General features: G+C 52.9%; 1 protein-coding gene across 2 annotated transcripts in view; it reads left to right on the forward strand.

Moving 5' to 3' along the window:
* Nucleotides 1-19,270, forward strand: part of LOC119959003 (ADP-ribose glycohydrolase MACROD1-like) — an 811,859-nt gene that overhangs the window by 745,506 nt on the left and 47,083 nt on the right. For both annotated transcript variants that reach the window (XM_038787543.1, XM_038787544.1), the window contains one exon: nucleotides 2,703-2,821. In XM_038787543.1, coding sequence (XP_038643471.1) covers nucleotides 2,703-2,821 — 119 coding nt within the window. The remainder of the gene's footprint in view (nucleotides 1-2,702; nucleotides 2,822-19,270) is intronic.

Raw genomic sequence — 19,270 nt, forward strand, 5'->3', positions numbered from 1 at the left:
CAGAGAGTCAGGCGTGGGACAGGGAGGCCGAAGGTTCACGTCAGGCCTTAGCCTGTACCCCGTTTGGCGGGACAGTAATCGGTCTCCCAGGCGGGCGATACCGGAAGATTCCGCCATCATTTCACACCTGCGTAAAATCGAACTGTCGACCACCTGTTGCATATCCCTCCTGTCATGATATGCAGATAATGATATACAGACAGGCAGCTAATGAACACAGAGAACAGGACATGACCAATGAGCAGGCAGGACACTCAGGGGTGGTATCCCGCTATAAAAGGCGTGAGGCACTCACACTTTCCCCTGATGAACATCTACAGAGTGAGTCAGGGTGTACGTGCAGCATCACACCTCCAGCACGTGGCTAAGAGCTGGTCTGGTTCAGTCAGACAGAGTAACCTCACTGAGGTGAGCAGCGAGTCGAGCTCATAGAGAACTGTGCTAACTGTGCGACTGGATCAATAAATCAGATTGAACTAACGTCAAGGTCTGGAGTACCTTTTGGTTAAAGCTGCATCCAGTTGCAGCCCGTGTTATCCCAGAGTACATAACACCCCCTCCCCCGCTATTGATCCTGGAGAATCCCACCCATCGCACACCACCCTCCAAATAATACGGCACACAGTCTAGGGATGGTGCAAGGTCTAAACAACAGGCAGGAGGCGCCACTGGACATCGTGAGCTGGGGATCTGAGTCGAACTGTACGTGAGAAGCGCCACTGTTTTTAAACCCGGGTAAGGCAGGGCCTAATTTCTCCTCTGGGCCCCCTTGAGTAGCCGCTGCAAATTATAATTCGCACAGAGCCTAACGTCTCGCGTCCAACATCCTTCCCCTCGAATGAGAGAGAGAGGCACGGATAATAATCCTTCGCAATCCTGGCTCTTTGATGTGAGGAAAATATCTGTGACCTGCAGCCACGTCTGATCTCGGCCTCATCTGTCAGGCTGCAGAGATGGAAAGTATTATCGACAGAAAGCAATGGGCCGGCTGAAATGAATCGTCTGATGTTTAACTGGCAGGATTAGGGACAGTGGGATTTGCTGTTTGATTGCATTGTTTAATCTCTTCTAGATCTTTCCAATCTCTTTTTTCCTTTCTACCCCCCTCCCCCCCCTTCCCGGCAAAAGGAAGCGCAGGAGCACGTTTCTGTGCAGGCCTCGATCATCAAAGAGGCTTTATCCTCTTTATTTTCAATTTTCTTGCCATCCTCGCTCATCCGCGGAGACCCTTTCCTCACTGAGCTGCGCAGGCCTGAGCGGCCATGGTGGGTGGGGTGGGGTGGGGGGGGGGGGGAGGAGGTGTCACAGCCGTGTACAATCTCTTGTTCGTCCGACACCGACCCTGGAAATAATAGCCGGCGGGTGGGCCTCAGACGTGGCACAGCCCTCTGGTTCCGAGCCAAAAGGCCGTGCGTTCAAAGGTCCGCAGACTTCACAAGCCTAACGAGCGGGCCGGCCCCAAAAATCCCGCCCCGACGTCTGTATCCCCCATCACAGCGCATGACTCGCTCAGAATTGGCAGTGGAGTGCAAAGTAGGGTGTTCCAGGTGACAAATTAAGTTCTTTACCCGTCAGTCTGGTCTCAACAAAACTCGAGAGGGATCTGCAGGTCTGGTATTATTTATTTTTAAACAACTTGCAAGGCTGAGCCGCTCAATAGGGCTTCAGAACACATACCGTCTCCTGAAACTCCCAGAACCGAGTGAGGTCGCGGACAAAGAGATCTCTGCACATATCATTCAAATGGCATCAAGTTTCACATACAAGATTCCCATAGGTCATCCTACACACCTCCTGGCCCGGCCATGTATCCTGATTGGCTCACTTCGCATTCCTCAACCCTGGGCCTCTTGTTACCCAGCATCCTTTTCACCATCCTCTGCACGATTCTCCCCTTCCCCCCCTTCCTGGCCAGGCTTCGCTCAATCTCTTTGTTCTCTGCCTGTTAACTCGCTACCGTCAGACCGGCTCTATCCTCTACATTATTCTAACTAATTATCCTATTTTATATCACATTCGTTTGTTCAATTCCTCACAGGAGGGGTTTCCAGTTTGAGGCAACTGGGTCGGGAGGCCCGAGATTTAATTTTGGGACAAATCGCCAGTCACTCCTCGGATTCCCACGTAGGCGGCTGATGTGCCGTCAATTACCAGGAGACGAGAATGGTGGAACAATCCAGGCTGTATTGAACAAGATGTTGTGCCTCCTGTAGTTGGAACCAAAATGGCTGCAGCCATTTTGGTTCCAACTACAGGAGGCACAACATCTTGTTCAATACAGCCTGGATTGGGCGGTCTGTATTGGGCGGAGCCAGCAGGCAGGGATTTACCGTCGTACCTGTAATATACGGGCAATGCCGTAATACATACAATATAGCACTAGTGGTGTTTACCACAGCGGCCTGAGCAGTAAACTCAAACAGATGGTACACGTCAGGAGCTAAACATCACCTAGATCCCAGCATACTAATGACCATCGCCTCTCAGCATTTGTTGCTGTTTTCTTTTTAAAGGGTTGAACTCTTTATTGATCTTTTCTGTGTCTCTCATTGGTATTTTCTAAGGCACGGTTGTTTTTTTCTCCCCAACACCAGCTCTCTCCAACCTGTAGACGCCGAGATTTTTAACAGCGCTGACAGGTGCATCAAGAGCAGCAAAAATTGTCTGCTTCAATTTGGCTCCTTTCTTTCTCTCCCTTGCAGACGTCATCCACACGGTGGGGCCCGTCGTACGGGGAAAAGAAAGGCTCCCGGAGAACGCCCTGCGGAGCTGTTACCTAAAGAGCCTGAAACTTGCGGAGGACAATAGCCTGCGCACCATCGTAAGTTGACAAAAGGCAGCTTCCAATTGAGGAGAGAATCTAGTTGTGGGCCAGGGTTTAGAAAACCCCAGAGTATATCGTTGCGTTCACCAGACCGACAACTGTTTATCGATTTTGGTTACGATGAGCACAAGCGCAAATACCCCACACAGCTACAGTAATCTATGTATAACCCTTAATGAATCCCCCTTTAACTGTTCCAATTCAATAACAAGATCCCATGAACCAAAAAAACCCTTTTTACCAAAAACAGCAGGTAAGTATAATCATTGGCTTTTTCCTCGGAATGACTCTTTAAACTTGAAAATAGAGAGACAGGCCGAGGTACTTCTCGGTCTGAGTCGGCAGCAGCCAAATGTGAAAACGAAAGTAAAACACTCTGAGCCACAAACCAGCTCCAAACTAAAGCGAAAGTAAAATACCAACCCCCAGAGCCACAGCCCAGCTCCACCCACGCAATGACATCACTGAAGCCATGTGATAAGACAAAAACATTTCTTAAAGGGACACTCCCATGGCAATCTTCTATTTTTATAGGAGCTGATGTGGGGAACCTTTGTCCTTTAAAAGAGGCATCAATTGTTTAAATTCCCTCCCCCCCCCCCCCCCCCCCCCCCCACTTCTCCCCCCGTGACGAGTGCTGCTTTTTAGTAACCCAGGATTCTCTCAAAATGGGACTATGTCACCACGCCGGTATAAAACCGGTCGAGTTTTACTCCCGCATTTCCTGTTAAATAGTTGAACTGATTCAATGCCCTGCAAGGGAGCTAGCAGAGACCCGGAGTTATTCTCGCAGCTGTAGATGGGGATACTGGCCCTCCACTTCCAGTTCGGAGTCCGCGCATGCGCAGACCGGTGACCCCCAGCAGCCGCGCCGAGCTTCGTTGCGGACCGCGGAACCGCAAAGGGAAATGAGACCCCCCCCTCTCAATCGACCACGCGCCCGAGCCTGAAACCGCGCAGAGCTAATCCCCGGCTGCCCCCCCCCCCCCCACCACCCGGCCTCCGATTCCCCCTGCCCCCGATCAGGGCCGCCACGGGCTGGGTCCGCGGCTGGCACGCCAGCATGCCGACCGGCAAGAGGTGGTTAGCTCCATGCCGTCAGGAACTCGGCCGGTCGGGAGCGGGGATTTGCTGGGCGGACCTCTGACAATGGGTCACGCCGATTTCCGGGGCCCGATTACGGCGTGAAAGTGGGTTCTCCCCTCCCCCCCCCCCTCCACGCACATTAGCAAATAAAATTTGCTACTGGGCAACATGAGGAGATATTAAAACAGGTGGCCCAAGGTTTGATCAAAGAAAGAGGTTTCAAGGAGCCTCTTAGAGGAGGAGAGGGAGGCGGAGAGCTTTAGTCGGGGACTACCAGAGCTCAGCCCCCCCCCCGGCCCCAGGCAGCGATGAGAATCGGGGGGGGTGCTCGAGAGGCCAGAATCGGAGACGCCATGGGATGATGGAGGGCCGCAGGCGCTGGAGGAGGACGTTGCACAGACAGTCCCACCTGAACTACAGACAAGCCATTTTCCATTTCCTGTCACTGAATAGTGACGGAGAGTGAGACCTCTGCTTGACTTAAACCATGTTTTTAAAATGTTCCCAACACTGTGGCTCTTTCACACCCATCACAACAATCTGACGCTCCTGACACATTAAGAGGGCTCACCTTTCACGGGAGAGGCAATAACCCAAGATTGGAGGCCGCAATTCCTTTTCCAATGCTGTTAAACTCAATGGGCATTGTACACTGTTTGTTCATGACACGAATATGGCCCCTTTCCTTGTCTTAAGTCAGTTCCCATCATCTGGATAGAGGATGACTGTTCAAGGCAAAACACTCATTCCTTTATTCCTCTGCACAATTTCTCCGACATTTTATCATCGTGCTCAGTCTGTATCTCAAGCATTGTTTATTATTCTGGACCTCCTATCCTCTGGCATTTAGCCCTGCTTGCTAGCCCGCTGAAGACCCAGAGGGCGAAGGCACCCTCTTGTGCGGTACAGCTTCACAGCCCAGAGTCTCTCATTAAACCCCACCTTAGCCGGGAGAGAACAAAGAACAAGAACAAAGGACAATACAGCATAGGAACAGGCCCTTTGGCCCTCCAAGTCTGCACCGATCACCTGTCCTATCTAGACCAACCACCTGGATCGCTCTATACCCCGTCTGTTCATCTGCTTATCCAAATAAGTCTGAAAGTTCGCTAACGTATCTGCCTCAACCACCTCACTTGGTAGTGCATTCCAGGCCACCACCACCCTCTGTGTAAAAAACTTCCCCCGCACATCCCCACTGAACCTCTCCCCCCTCACCTTGAACCTGTGCCCCCTCGTAATTGTCACTTCCGCCCTGAGAAAAAGCCTCCAACTGTTCACCCTATCTGTACCCCCGATAATTTTATAAACTTCTATCAGGTCGCCCCTCAGCCTCCATCTCCCTAGGGAGAACAATCCCAGTTTATTCAATCTCTCCTCATCGCGAATACCCTCCATACCAGGCAACATCCTGGTACACCTTTTCCGTACTCTCACCAAAGCCTCCCCGTCCTTCTGTGAGTGCGGTGACCAGAATTTGGGGCAGCACGGTAGCGTGGTGGTTAGCATAAATGCTTCACAGCTCCAGGGTCCCAGGTTCGATTCCCGGCTGGGTCACTGTCTGTGCGGAGTCTGCACGTCCTCCCCGTGTGTGCGTGGGTTTCCTCCGGGTGCTCCGGTTTCCTCCCACAGTCCAAAGATGTGCGGGTTAGGTGGATTGGCCATGATAAATTGCCCGTAGTGTCCTAATAGTAAGGTAAAGGGGGGGAGTTGTTGGGTTACGGGTATAGGGTGGATACGTGGGTTTGAGTAGGGTGATCATTGCTCGGCACAACATCGAGGGCCGAAGGGCCTGTTCTGTGCTGTACTGTTCTATGTTCTAATTGGACACAGTATTCCAAATGTGGCCTAACCAACGATCTACATAACTGGAACATAATTTTTGAGCTTTGATGCTCGATATCCCGTCCTCTGAAGGCAAGCAGGCCATATGCTTTCTTTACCACCATCTCCACCTATGCTGCCACTTTTATACTTCACTTGGCCCCGGTCACCCTTAACTGGGGAAGGCGGGAGTGAGGTGAGACTAACTTGGGATCGATGCCCGGAGCCCATTGTCGGAAAATGCACGTGTGTGTGTGTGTGTGGGCATCGGGTGAGAACAGGGCGAGGTCAAAAGGTGTGCAAGCCCGGTTGGACATACGCCTGGAGGTCTGATCCTGTGGGTTCCTAACTGTCCCGTACACCCCCTCACCCCATCACTCCCGCCTTCGCCCAAAATTACAATCCTCAAAGGGCCTTATCAGAAAGTGAAGAAATTGTCCATTACCCAGAACTATCAGTCTTGACTGTCAGATTTGCCTCCAATGCTTGACCAACCAGCAAACACAGATTTATTTTCATTTAAACTGTTTTCTATTGCCTGATATGATTTTATTCCGGGGTTTTACTTCACATCAGCATCCCACAGATCAGTCTTTAAGGTCCTGAGGAGCCCAGTGCAATCGTGGACGAGTGACAGCCCCGAGCTAGGCTAGTTTGTGATGCTATCCGGCCGGGTTCAGGGTTTAGCTCAGTTGGCCGGGTGGCCGATGCCTGAGGGGGAGCGAGGCCAGAGGCGCGGGTTCAATTCCCGTCCCGGCTGAGGCTATTTGTGAAGGCCCTCGCCTGAGGTGTGGTGGCCCTCCAGTTAAACCACCCCCAGCCATCTGCCTCTCACAGGGGAGAGCAGCCCACTGGGTCTGTGGTAACATTTACTCATAGAATTTACAGTGCAGAAGGAGGCCATTCGGCCCATCGAGTCTGCACCGGCCCTTGAAAAGAGCACCCTAGTTAAGCCCAGTCGCCTCATCCAACATTTTTGGACACTAAGGACGATTTAACATGGCCAATGCACCTAACCTGCCCATCTTTGGACTGTGGGTGGAAACCGGAGCACCCGGAGGAAACCCACGCAGACACGGGGGGGGGGAGAACGTGCAGACTCCGCACAGACAGTGACCCAAGCCGGGAATCGGACCTGGGACCCAGAAACCGTGCTAACCACTGTGCTACCGTGCCGCCCTACTCGCCATCGCAATGGAGCATTTCTACGGGACCGCGGAAATGTGTCCCAGAAGATGGGAAGAATTGGGAAGAAAAACATCCACCCGTGAAACAAAAACAGAGAGTGCGGAAGATGCTCGGCGGGTCAGGCAAGATCTGTGGAGAGAGAGAGAAGCAGAGTTAGTCTTTTAGGTTATTAACCATGATAAAGGTTCACCTTGTTCTCACTTTCTACTCCACCAATCTCCCGCTTGAGCGAACCGCCGTCCGCCATTGCCGCCAGTGTATCACCACCCTCTTCCCCGCCCCGCTCCTTCTAGAATTCTGATAGCTCTGCTGACGCCCTGATTCACTCCTCACCCACCTTGCCAGGCCCCCTCACCTTCCAGGGGAACGTTTCTAAACAAGGGCAAGAGTTACGAGACCTGCCCCATTACCTTCACCCCACCCAAGGTCCTAAACACTCCATCCAGACGCGACAGCGATTTGCATGCGCTTCCTTCAGTTCCGCAGACTGTATTCCCTGCTCCCAATATGGCCTCTTCTACATCGGGAAGACAAAATGCAGAGTGGGCGACCACTTTGCGCAAACCATCCATCCCAAGCCAAACGCCAAACATCCTGTCAATTACTTATTACGCTATTATGAAATTCTTCCCTCTGCCCCCACCCTGAGCTCTCTATCCTTGGCCTGTTGTGACGTTCCAGCGAAGCTCAATCGAACTCAACCAGGGATGTACTTCTGAGGCTGTATAATGCTCTGGTCAGGCCCCATTTGGAATATTGTGAGCGGTTTTGGGCCCCGTATCTAAGGAAGGGCGTGCTGGGGCCTTGGAAAGGGTCCAGAGGAGGTTCACAAGAATGATCCCTGGAATGAAGAGCTTGTCGTATGAGGAACGGTTGAGGACTCTGGGTCTGTACTCGTTGGGAGTTTAGAAGGATGAGGGGGGGATCTTATTGAAACTTACAGGGTACTGCAAGGCCTGGATAGAGTGGACGTGGAGAGGATGCTTCCACTTGTAGGAAAAACTAGTGATGTGACCATCAATTCACTCGGAACATGATTGGAAGTAAACTGTGGTTTTAATAGTCTTACAACTGAGCCTGCCTGCGACCAGAAGAACTGAAGGCAGGCTCACACGGCTGCAGCACTTTATACTTCCGGTAGTGGGAGGGGCCATGGGCGGAGCCAAGGGTGGAGCCCTGTTCAAGCTCCTCATCTCCCCCTGTGGGCAGAGCCGCGCAACGGCTCACTGACAGAGCCCACAAGGACATAATACTACACAATACAATACAGCGTGAATTACATTCACCACAACTAGAACCAGAGGACACCATCTCAGACTAAAGGGACGATCCTTTAAAACAGAGATGGGGAGGAATTTTTTCAGCCAGAGGGTGGTGAATCTGTGGAACTCTTTGCCACAGAAGGCTGTGGAAGCCAAATCACTGAGTGTCTTTAAGACGGAGATAGATAGGTGCGTGATTAATAAGGGGGTCAGGGGTTATGGGGAGAAGGCAGGAGAATGGGGATGAGAAAAATATCAGCCTTGATTGAGTGGCGGAGCCGGCTCGATGGGCCGAGTGGCCTAATTCTGCTCCGATGGTCTTACGGTCTTAACTCCTGGAATGGTTAACTCCTGGAGAATCCAGACGATCCGAGAGAGTCGGCGATCCCTTGCTGCGAAGTGCCTCACGCGTGATTAGGACCGTCACTCACGGCTAAACCTCCCGGATTGAGAATGCCCATTCGGACGAGGAACGGGAGGGCACCCAGGGTAAACAGTGCCACAAGAAGGATTTTGCTTCCTGCCACGGCAGGAGGAACGCGGAGGGGAAGAAAATGTGCTGAAAATCAACAAAGGCAAGTGGGCCTCTGGAAGCAGAGGTTGGCATGGAATCCCTATGAGCCGTCCCAATCACCCTCAAATACATCAGTCACAACAGATTGAACAACAATGTGTGGCGGGGCGGCCTGGCATTAAACTGATCCTCCGCCCGCATTGTTCTACTTAAAAAATGCGGATTGTCAGCATGTGATACAGATTGGCTGCGGGCTCCCTTCCAGACCAACCCTGCCGCCTTGATTTAGCGTCCCCTGGCTCCGTGTTACTCGGGGGCTGAGCTGATAGAGCAGATGAGGCCTGCGGCGCCCAGATATCATTTCTCCTGCGTGTCCTCTTTATCTCACTTCTATCGGCCCCCTCCACAACTGGGAGAGTGGGCAAGCAGACCGTGATCGCTTTCAAGTGGGTGCGTGTGAGTGGGTTCTGATTGTTCGCATGTTCACGCCCAAGGAATATTTTACCAGGATTGAGTCCCCTGCGACAGATTGTCTTTCTTATTCATCCGCCGGACGTGGGCAGCCTGTGTTGCCCATTCCTAATTGCCCCTGAGAAGGTGGTGGGGGCCTCCCTTCCTGAATCGCTGCCGTCCATGATGCAGAATAAATCTCGCTCCGCACCGTCCTGTCAATGATTCTCAAGTCAGGCACAGCCCTTTCTGTGCTACATCCAAAATGTACTTCATTCCAAAAGATCGTAACGGCATATTCTGAACAGTTGAAATTTGGCACAACGTAAAGGGCAGCTTCTTTCGATATTATACGTGAGCTGCCTGACTAACACATCTTGTTCGCCATGGACATTTATATCACGTGGCAAATATTGACTAGTGCATGCAGTCCCAGGACTTTTACATGGGCTGCAGCCCTTTTAGTGTGCACTGATGGGAGGATGAAGTGACCCTTCCTCATTGAGCCATGGCGTCAGCTTGGCCCCCCTCTTCCCCCCCCCCCCCCTAAGCTTTTAGTGCCCCTCTCCAATACGTGGCCATCGACAGCTGTTTGCACTGGGATAGCAGCATGTTTCCGGGCCAACCAGAGAGTATCTTTCAATGGGCTAGGTAATAATAATCTTTATTATTGTCACAGGTAGGCTTACATTAACACAGCAACGAAGCTAGTGTGAAACGCCCCCTCGTCGCCACACTCCGGCGCCCGTTCGGGTACGCAGAGGGAGAATTCAGAATGTCCGATTCACCTTAGCAAGCCCCGTGAAGCGACAGTGCTAATAATAATAATCGCTTATTGCCGCGAGTAGGCTTCAATGAAGTCACTGCGAAAAGCCCCTAGTCGCCACATTCCGGCCCCTATTTCGGGGAGGCCGGTACGGGAATTGAACCCGCGCTGCTGGCCTTGTTCTGCATCGCAAGCCAGCTATTTAGCCCACTGTGCTAAACCAGCCCCGTCTAACCACTGTGCTACCGTGCCTCTGCAATGCGCCTCTTGCAGAACCCCATCAAAGATTCTCGAGTTAAGCGCAACATGGGCCAGACATGGACTAAGTTGCCTTTATACTGGTCAATCAAAGATTCTAGGATCAAGCCAAATGTAATCCTCACACAAGCCAGGTAGCCCCCCCACCCCCCTCTACTCAGGCTAATATTGTACTTCGGCCGACAAAACCCTATACCCGAACACTTTGACATCTTTACGTTTCAAATGTGCTCAAAACCGATATGCGATCATTTGACATAAAATGCTCTAATTTGGGATGGGTTTTTCATGTCGTCAGCAGTTTTTTATCATCTCTGACATCAGATTTGATCAACGGCAAAAGGCGCTCGAGGGCACCGAGCACGCCTGAAGCTATCAAATACGCTCAGAGCTCACGAGTGAGTTCAGAACTAACAAATGCACTTAAAGGCGGCAAATACACTGCAAGGCATCAAGCGCACTCAAAGGAATCAAACGCGTGCAGCAACCTGCATTGAAAAATAGAAGGAAATTAATTACTTAAATCATCTCTGAGTTTATTCAGTTTTTTTCTCATTCGCTGCAAATTGCTCCACTGCAGGTGCCTGAGGGAGCCACCAGATCCTCAGCCAGTTCTTAATTTATCTTGTGCATGCAGTAGCGCAGTGGTTAGCACCGTCGCTTCACAGCTCCAGGGTCCCGGGTTCGATTCCCGGCTCGGGTCACTGTCCGTGCGGAGTCTGCACATCCTCCCCGTGTGTGCGAGGGTTTCCTTCGAGTGCTCCGGTTTCCACCCACAGTCCAAAGATGTGCAGGTTGGGTGGATTGGCCGTGCTAAATTGCCCCTAAAAAAGGTGAGGTGGGGTTACTGGATTGGGGGGGGTAGGGTGGAGGTGTGGGCTCAGGTAGGTTGCTCTTTCCAAGGGCAGTACAGACGCGATGGGCCGAATGGCCTCCTTCTGCACTGTAAAATCTATGATTCTATGAATTGCCAAAAACGTACAGGATGTGGGACAATCATCTTTAATTTGCCCCCTTAGAAAAAATAGCCCAGCCAGGTGGTATTCAACGCAAGGGTTCGTGAGAATTTAAACATTGTGAAACTCACTGGAGTTTGGTGCCAAACTATTTGGAAAGCCCTGTCGCGTTATCTAATGGGACTACCAGGATGACTGCTGATTTTCCTGACGGATGTGCACACCATCTAACCGCAATGTTCACTGGGGCCTGAGATGCAGCAGCTAAATTTAACACAGGCCGTGCAGCGCTTGGATGGCGAGCTGGAGAAAGAGGGGAGGGAGTCAGGCGGTGTTCCTGTCTGATCGGAGACAGAGCTGCTGATTACTGGCGTCGGTGACATTGTTTGTCTGCGTTACAAGCATTAACTCACCGGGATCGAGGAGTGAGTGGCTTGACAGCGTGCTGAGGGTCCCACAGGGTAAATCGGACTCTCCTCCTTGTGGAGTACCAGTCCAGCGGCGCTACCACCGTGCCTCTGTCTCCCCCTCTGTCACTATCATGATGTAGGATAAGCAGCAGCCAAGTTGTGCACAGCAATACCACAAACAGCACTGAAACACTGACAAGCTGATACGATTTATAGGATAATATGTTGGCCGTCAGGCTATTTTTTAACAGCGTTTTTGTAGAGCGATGCGATTTTATTTGTTCGTTGGGGGGGGGCAGCACTTACTGCTCATCCCTGATTGCGCCTTGAGTAGGTGGTGGGCGAGCCGCCTTCTTAGACCGCCGGCAGTCCCATGTGGCGTAGGCGCCGCTAGGGAGGCAGTTCCAGGATTTTGACCCAACGACAGTGAAGGGCCGGCCCGCGTATTTCCAAATCAGGAATCCCACCTCTCGCGCAAACATGGCTGGATTTCTCCGGCCGTTGCGATTTACTTTTCCCGCCGGCATCGCAGCACCCCGTCCCCGCGGGCTTCGCGGCGGAGTGGGGTGGCTTCAACGGGAAATCCCGTCGCCGACGAGCAGTGGGAAGACAGGATCCCGGTGGCGCACCCACAGAGAGAGGAGCATTAAGGATCTGCTTTGCTTTCCTTGAGCTCCGCTCCGATTGACGTTGTGATAACCCACGCGTGATGGAAGCCAAATGCCGGATGGTTTCAGACAAAGGCTGCCGTCTTGTTGGCATCTCTCTGGCGAGGGATATTCTGTTGCAGAGTTGTTGACAGGCGAAGGGAAGGGAGCCAATTGATTCTGATTGCCGCGCCTTCGCTCGCCCATCACTGCGCGTAAACACAATGCCTCTAGGGTTTGCCCTGAAGGCTTTGTGAACATTCTCTCCACACACTGACTAATAGGACACTTAGGGAGATGCTGCATTATTTATGAGGCAGACTTTGAGTGGAAGATTTATTTTTCTCTTCAACATTTTTCTTTAGTTTGTTTCCTGCACTGGCCAACAGCATTTTGGATTTCACGCCTCCCGCGTTTCTCCCAATCCCCTCTCGGAGGTGTCCGGCTGTTTGCTCAACATCTCATTTTGGATGAATTCTTCCAGCTGAACATTGGAAAGATCAAAACCACTGACCTATGAATTTGGCTGCGCAGGTTCGGCCACTAATTGGGCCGACTGAGCTTCGATCCGGAGATCTGGAAGCTCGCACACATTTGCTACGTTCAATGGTTGTGGTGTGGGCGTTGTTGGCAAAGCCAGGAGTTCCTCATTGTCCTTGACAAGGCGATGAGCCACGTTCTTCAACCGATGCAGTCTGGGTCACGTAGGTCGATGCACTTTTCCAAAGCTTTGCTGTTGCATTCCTACCCTGCACCAAGTCCCACTCACCCAATCCCCGACAACCCTCCCTATCTCTGTCACCTCCTGCAGTCCCTACAACCCTCCCTATCTCTGTAACCTCCTCCAGCCCCTACACCCCTCCCTATCTCTGTAACCTCCTCCAGCCCCTACAACCCTCCCTATCTCTGTAACCTCCTCCAGCCCCTCTACAACCCTCCCTATCTCTGTAACCTCCTCCAGCCCCTACAACCCTCCCTATCTCTGTAACCTCCTCCAGCCCTGACAACCCTCCCTATCTCTGTAACCTCCTCCAGCCCCTACACCCCCTCCCTATCTCTGTAACCTCCTCCAGCTCCTACAACCCTCCCTATCTCGGTAACCTCCTCCAGCCCCGACACCCCTCCCTATCTCTGTTACCTCCTCCCACCCCCCGACAACCCTCCGTATCTCTGAAACCTCCTCCAGCCCCTACAACCCTCCCTACCTCTGTAACCTCCTCCAGCCCCTACATCCCTCCCTATCTCTGTAACCTCCTCCAGTCCCTACAACCCTCCCTATCTCTGTAACCTCCTCCAGGCCCTACAACCCTCCCTATCTCTGTAACCTCCTCCCACCCCCCGACAACCCTCCCTATCTCTGTAACCTCCTCCAGCCCCTACACCCCTCCCTATCTCTGTAACCTCCTCCAGCCCCTACAATCCTCCCTACCTCTGTCACCTACTCCAGCCCCTACAACCCTCCCTATCTCTGTAACCTCCTTAACCTCTACCACCCTCCCTATCTTTGTAACTTCCTCCAGCATCTGCAACCCTCCCTATCTCTGTAACCTCCTCCAGCCTCTACAACCCTCCCTATCTCTGTAACCTCCTCCAGTCCCTACACCCCTCCCTATCTCTGTAACCTCCTCCAGCCCCTACAACCCTCCCTATCTCTATTACCTCCTCCAGCCCCTACAACCCTCCCTATCTCTGTAACCTCCTCCAATCCCTACAACCCTCCCTATCTCTGTAACCTCCTCCAGCCCCTACAACCCTCCCTATCTCTATTACCCCCTCCAGCCCCTACAACCCTCCCTATCTCTATTACCTCCTCCAGCCCCTACAACCCTCCCTATCTCTGTAACCTCCTCCAGCCCCTACAACCCTCCCTATCTCTATTACCTCCTCCAGCCCCTACAACCCTCCCTATCTCTGTAACCTCCTGCAGACCTTACAACCCTCCCTATCTCTGTAACCTCCTCCAGCTCCCTACACCCCTCCCTCTCTCTGGAACCTCCTCCAGCCCCTACAACCCTCCCTATCTCTGTAACCTCCTCCAGCCCCTACACCCCTCCCTCTCTCTGGAACCTCCTCCAGCCCCTACAACCCTCCCTATCTCTGTAACCTCCTCCAGCCCCTACACCCCTCCCTATCTCTGTAACCTCCTCCAGCCCCTACACCCCTCCCTATCTTTGTAACCTTTTCCAGCTTCTAAATCCCTCCCTATCCCTGCGCCCCTGTAATTGTAACTACTGGAACATCCTCCGAATTCCATCGCTCCACCGTTGGCGGCCTAGCCTTCAGTTGCCTGGGCCCTCGCTCGAGAACTCCTTCCCTAAACCTCTCCGCCTCTCTCTCGCCTCCTTTCCGGACTCTCCTTATAAGTGACATCTGACCAGGGGCTGGTTTAGCACAGCGGGCTAAGACAGCTGGCTTACAATGCGGAACGACAGAAGCACGGGTTCAATTCCCGTACCAGCCTCCCCGAGCAGGCGCCGGAATGTGGCGACTAGGGGCTTTTCACAGTAACTTCATTTGAAGCCTACTCGTGACTTGACCCAGCCTTTGATCACTGCCCCCCGATAACCCCTTCTGTGACTCGGTGTCAAGTTTGATGACGCTTTTGTTAAGTGGGAGGTCTTGCTTCTTTAAAGGTGTTAAATAAGCATTTGGGGGGGGGGGCAGCACGGTGGCGCGGTGGGTTAGCCCTGTTGCCTCACGGCGTCGGGGTCCCGGGTTCGCTCCCGGCTCTGGATCACTGTCCGTGCGGAGTTTGCACATCCACCCCGTGTTTGCGTGAGTTTCGCCCCCACAACCCAAAGATGTGCGGGGTAGGTGGATTGGCCAACGCTAAATTGCCCCTTAATTGGAAAAAATGAATTGGGTACTCTAAATTTTTTTTTAAATAAACTTTTGGTGTTCTAGTAATTGAAAAGATTTCCCAGTTCTCCACTCTCTCCTCACAGCCCCGTTATTGACCGATTAAAGTGGCTCATCCATGGTGGAGCTGCTGCAGTGGTTAATTTTCTACCCCTGTTGGAGGCAATAAACTGGAGGGGATCGGGCGGAATGGACTAACCTCCTTCCCCCTCCCTCCACGCATCCCACTCCTTCCTCTTATCTACGATTCCCACATGCTAGTGCCTTTCGTTACTGAGTGGATTGAAGTATGAGGCACGAGGCCTTCTCCCAGGCTGCTGAGAGATCCCTGTTCGTAATGAATTTTATGATTGATGATTGAGTGAGTGGAACTCCTGGGGCCTGCCCAGCATCGCAAGAGTGGCAGGCAACCGCTTTAAACTGGATTGATATTGTTCACCTCTTCCTGGAGCTCCCTGGCTTGATCCATATTGATCGTCAACTCTTCAGCTGTCACTGCGTGAGGGGTGTAAATTCCTGTCTTCTTTTCAGTCGGCATCTCTCTCTCTCTCTCTGTAACAGGCTGCGGGGGAGGGTGGCCCTAATAACCTGACACATTTTTATTTTCCAGTGTATTTGATGCAGAGAGTTGCATTCTCACTCAATTCTGTATGGGTCTAACGCCTCCAGCTCGTTTCCGAGGTTGGGGCTGATACAGCTGAAGGTGGTGCATAGAGTGCACCTCACAAGGGCGAGGATGAGCCAGCTCTTTGAAGGGTCTAGAAGATGTGTGTGAATGTTGCGGGGGAGGCCCCGCTAATCACGTTCGTATGTTTTGCTCCTGTCCAAAACTGGAGGATTACTGGAAGAAGGTCGTTAGGGTAATCTCTAAAGTGGCGCATGTGAAACTGGACCCGGGCCCTCGGGAGGCCATATTCGGGGTGTCGGACCGGCCGGGGTTGGAAACGGGCACGGAGGCAGATGTTGTAGCCTTCGGCTCGTTGATCGCCCGAAGGCGGATCCTGTTAGGGTGGAGATCAACCTCTCCACCCTGTGCCCTGGCGTGGCGGGGGAGGGGGGGGGGGGGGAGATCTGCTGGGATTCTTGACGCTTGAGAAGGTCAAATTTGAACTGAGGGGAAGGTTGGAGGGGTTCTACAATTCATGGGCATTATTCATTATGCACTTTCGAGAATTGGATCACATCGAACATTAGGGGGGTGGGAGTATTGGGGGGGGGGGCTGTATGTGTCAATGGCGACTATGGGCGATTCCTGATTCCTGTTTGTCATTTGTTTATGTTAACATGCGGGCTAATGTTTGGGGGTTTGGTGGGAGGATGGGATCGTTGTTGTTGATATGGGGATTGACGTTACGTTCGTTACTGATTATCGTTTATTGTTGGTGTGTGAAAATATGGGAGAAAATGTGAAAAAGGAGGAGAACAAAAATATTTTTTAAAAACTCTGTACGGTCTGAACCAGAAAGATTAGAAGGTCCTCAGGGTGTTTGAGTCCCAGACCTCCTTGTGTTAACCAATGAAAGAGAGCAGGAATGTACTGTTGAGGCCGTATAAGGCTCTGGTCAGACCCCATTTGGGATACTCTGAGCAGTTTTGGGTCCCGTGTTTAAGGAAGGGAGTGCTGGCCTTGGAAAGGGTCCATATCGTTTTATTAAAGCAGTAAAAATATATGTACAAGGCCAAATAGTACAAACACCAAGGGCGGGATTCTCCGACACCCCCCGGCGGGTTGGAGAATCGCCCGGGGCCGGCGTCAATCCCGCCCCCGCCGTGTCCCCGATTCTCCCCCCCCGAGATTCGGCGGCGGGGGGGGGGGGAATCGCGCTGCGCCGCTCGGCGGGCTCCCCGTGCCGGTCAGCGGGTCCCCCGCGGCGATTCTCCGGCTCGCGATGGGCCGAAGTCCCGCCGCTGACAGGCCTCTCCCGCCGGCGTGGATTAAACCACCTACCTGACCGGCGGGATTGGCGGCGCGGGCGGGCTCCAGGTTCCTGGGGGGGGGGGGGGTACCCCCACGGTGGCCTGGCCCGCAATCGTGGCCCGCCGATCGGCGGGCGGGCCTGTGCCGTGGGAGCACTCTTTTTCTTCCATGGTCATCACCATGGCGGAGGCGGAAGAGTCCCCCTCCCCTGCGCTTGCGGCGGTATGACGTCAGCAGCTGTTGACGCTCCGTCGCATGTGCGGACTTACGCCGGCCGGCAAAGTCTTTCCGGCCCCGGCTGCCGTGTCGCCAAAGGCCGTTCACGCCAGCCGGCAGAGTGGGAGCCACTCCGGCGCAGGCCTAGCCCTTCAATGTGAGGGCTTGTTCACGCCACTCCGACACGCCGAGACCCCTCGACCCGCCGGGTAGGGGAGAATCCCGGCCCAATTTTGTGTTGGAGAAACGGGATACCCTCCCTTCAGTACCGACGTAGGGATGGGGGGGGGGGGGCGGTAGGATATTCTGATTTTAAAACAGTTCACAACACAGTTAAACAAAAAAACAAACGGTACAAACTCTAAACTGCGCTGGAGAGACCGGGGCGGGATTCACCGCGATCGGCAAATTGTCCCGACACCGGCGGCAAGAACTGCAGGAACCACTCCGGCGTCGGGACAACCGGAAGGTGCGGAATTCCGGGGGCTAGGCCGATGCCCCCCCCCCCCCCCCACTGCCTGTCTGCCGCTGAATCACTCTGACATCACTGCAGCCACTTGAGCGGACAAACATTTCTTAAAGTGACACTCGCAAGACAATGGGAGTTAACGTTTCGGGTCCAATATGTCCCTTTTTTGGAGCTTTGAGCCTTGGACGACGGGTGATAGACAAATATAAGTAAGTCCATGTCAGGCTGATGCTTGGCCAAGGGTGGGCAGCAGCCCCTTCGATTCAAGCATCAGGCCCCAGGTGTGAATGAGGAGAACTGTTACAAGGCCGATTCAGATTACCTGGGCCTTCGCTTGATGGGGAACCTGGGTCACTGCCAAGAGGGCCGTCCGATTTCCTTCCTCTCCTTTGAACTGGCCTTGAAAGGTTTCCCTTTGAGGTGACGCCAGAGTTCCAGAATGCAATCCTTAATTGGTACAGGCTTTCAAATGTTTGTTCAGGGAAATCCTGGGCTGGCTCCGTATTCTATCCAGCTGGTACTTGTATTGGCTGCACATTCTAAAAAAGCTGCCTTGGGCAGGCTTAAAGGTGGCGCAAGCTGGTCCTGGATTGATAACGCCCCCCCCCCCCCGGACATGTGTTGTCTCGGCCCCTTGATGCGGTTTTGTGAGGAATTGTGCTATTTACAGAATCATTAACCAGTTGATTTTATTCCCTGGCTGCACCAGCGTGCCTTGAACACAAGGCTGCTCCGTTCCACCTGCACGTTCTCCCCCCCGTGTCTGCGCGCCTTTCCTCCGGGCGCTCCGGTTTCCTCCCTCAAGTCCCGAAAGACGTGCTTGTTGGGTGAATTGGACATTCTGAATTCTCCCTCCGTGTACCCAAACAGGCCCCGGAATGTGGCGACGAGGGGATTTTCACAGTAACTTCATTGCGGTGTTAATGTCAGCCTACTTGTGACACTAATAAAGATTATTATTATTCCTTTGAGTGCCCCCAATATCCCTGACCGGCCCATTTTCCACATTGCACTGGGATCGAGCGACTTGTTTGTTGACCGGCGCGCACACGATGGGCCGAAGGGACTTTTCTCCGCTGTACATAGAACATACAGTGCAGAAGGAGGCCATTCGGCCCATCGAGTCTGCACTGGCCCACTTCAGCCCTCACTTCCACCCTATCCCCGGAACTCAATAACCCCTCCGAACCCTTTTGGTCACTAAGGGCAGTTTATCACGGCCAATCCACCTAACCTGCACATCGGCCTCCATGATTCTGTGACCGTTACCCTATTGACGAAGGTAGCCAGTTCTCGCCTGATGATCGGCAAGCCAACTTAGCCCGTGCAGCCAACGTCCGAACCCCAACCTTGCTGTTCTTCCGCTGCGTCCAATCCGAATGTCTTACTTCGCCGTAACCACACACCGGGGAAAGGTAGAGACGTTCCCTTGTGTTCTCGAACTCTTGCTGCATTTAGAAAGGAAAATGGAGACCTGCGTCGCCCATCACTCAAATGGCATTTGGGACATGATGTACAGTCCTGGTTTCTGTGGTGATATGCATCACTGTAAATACACTACGACTAAATAAACACTAGAGGGCGCACCAGAGACGCCATGACATGCAGACATACAGCTAATGA

This window comes from Scyliorhinus canicula, chromosome 31 (genome assembly GCF_902713615.1).
Source record: "Scyliorhinus canicula chromosome 31, sScyCan1.1, whole genome shotgun sequence".
Classification (NCBI taxonomy): domain Eukaryota; kingdom Metazoa; phylum Chordata; class Chondrichthyes; order Carcharhiniformes; family Scyliorhinidae; genus Scyliorhinus; species Scyliorhinus canicula.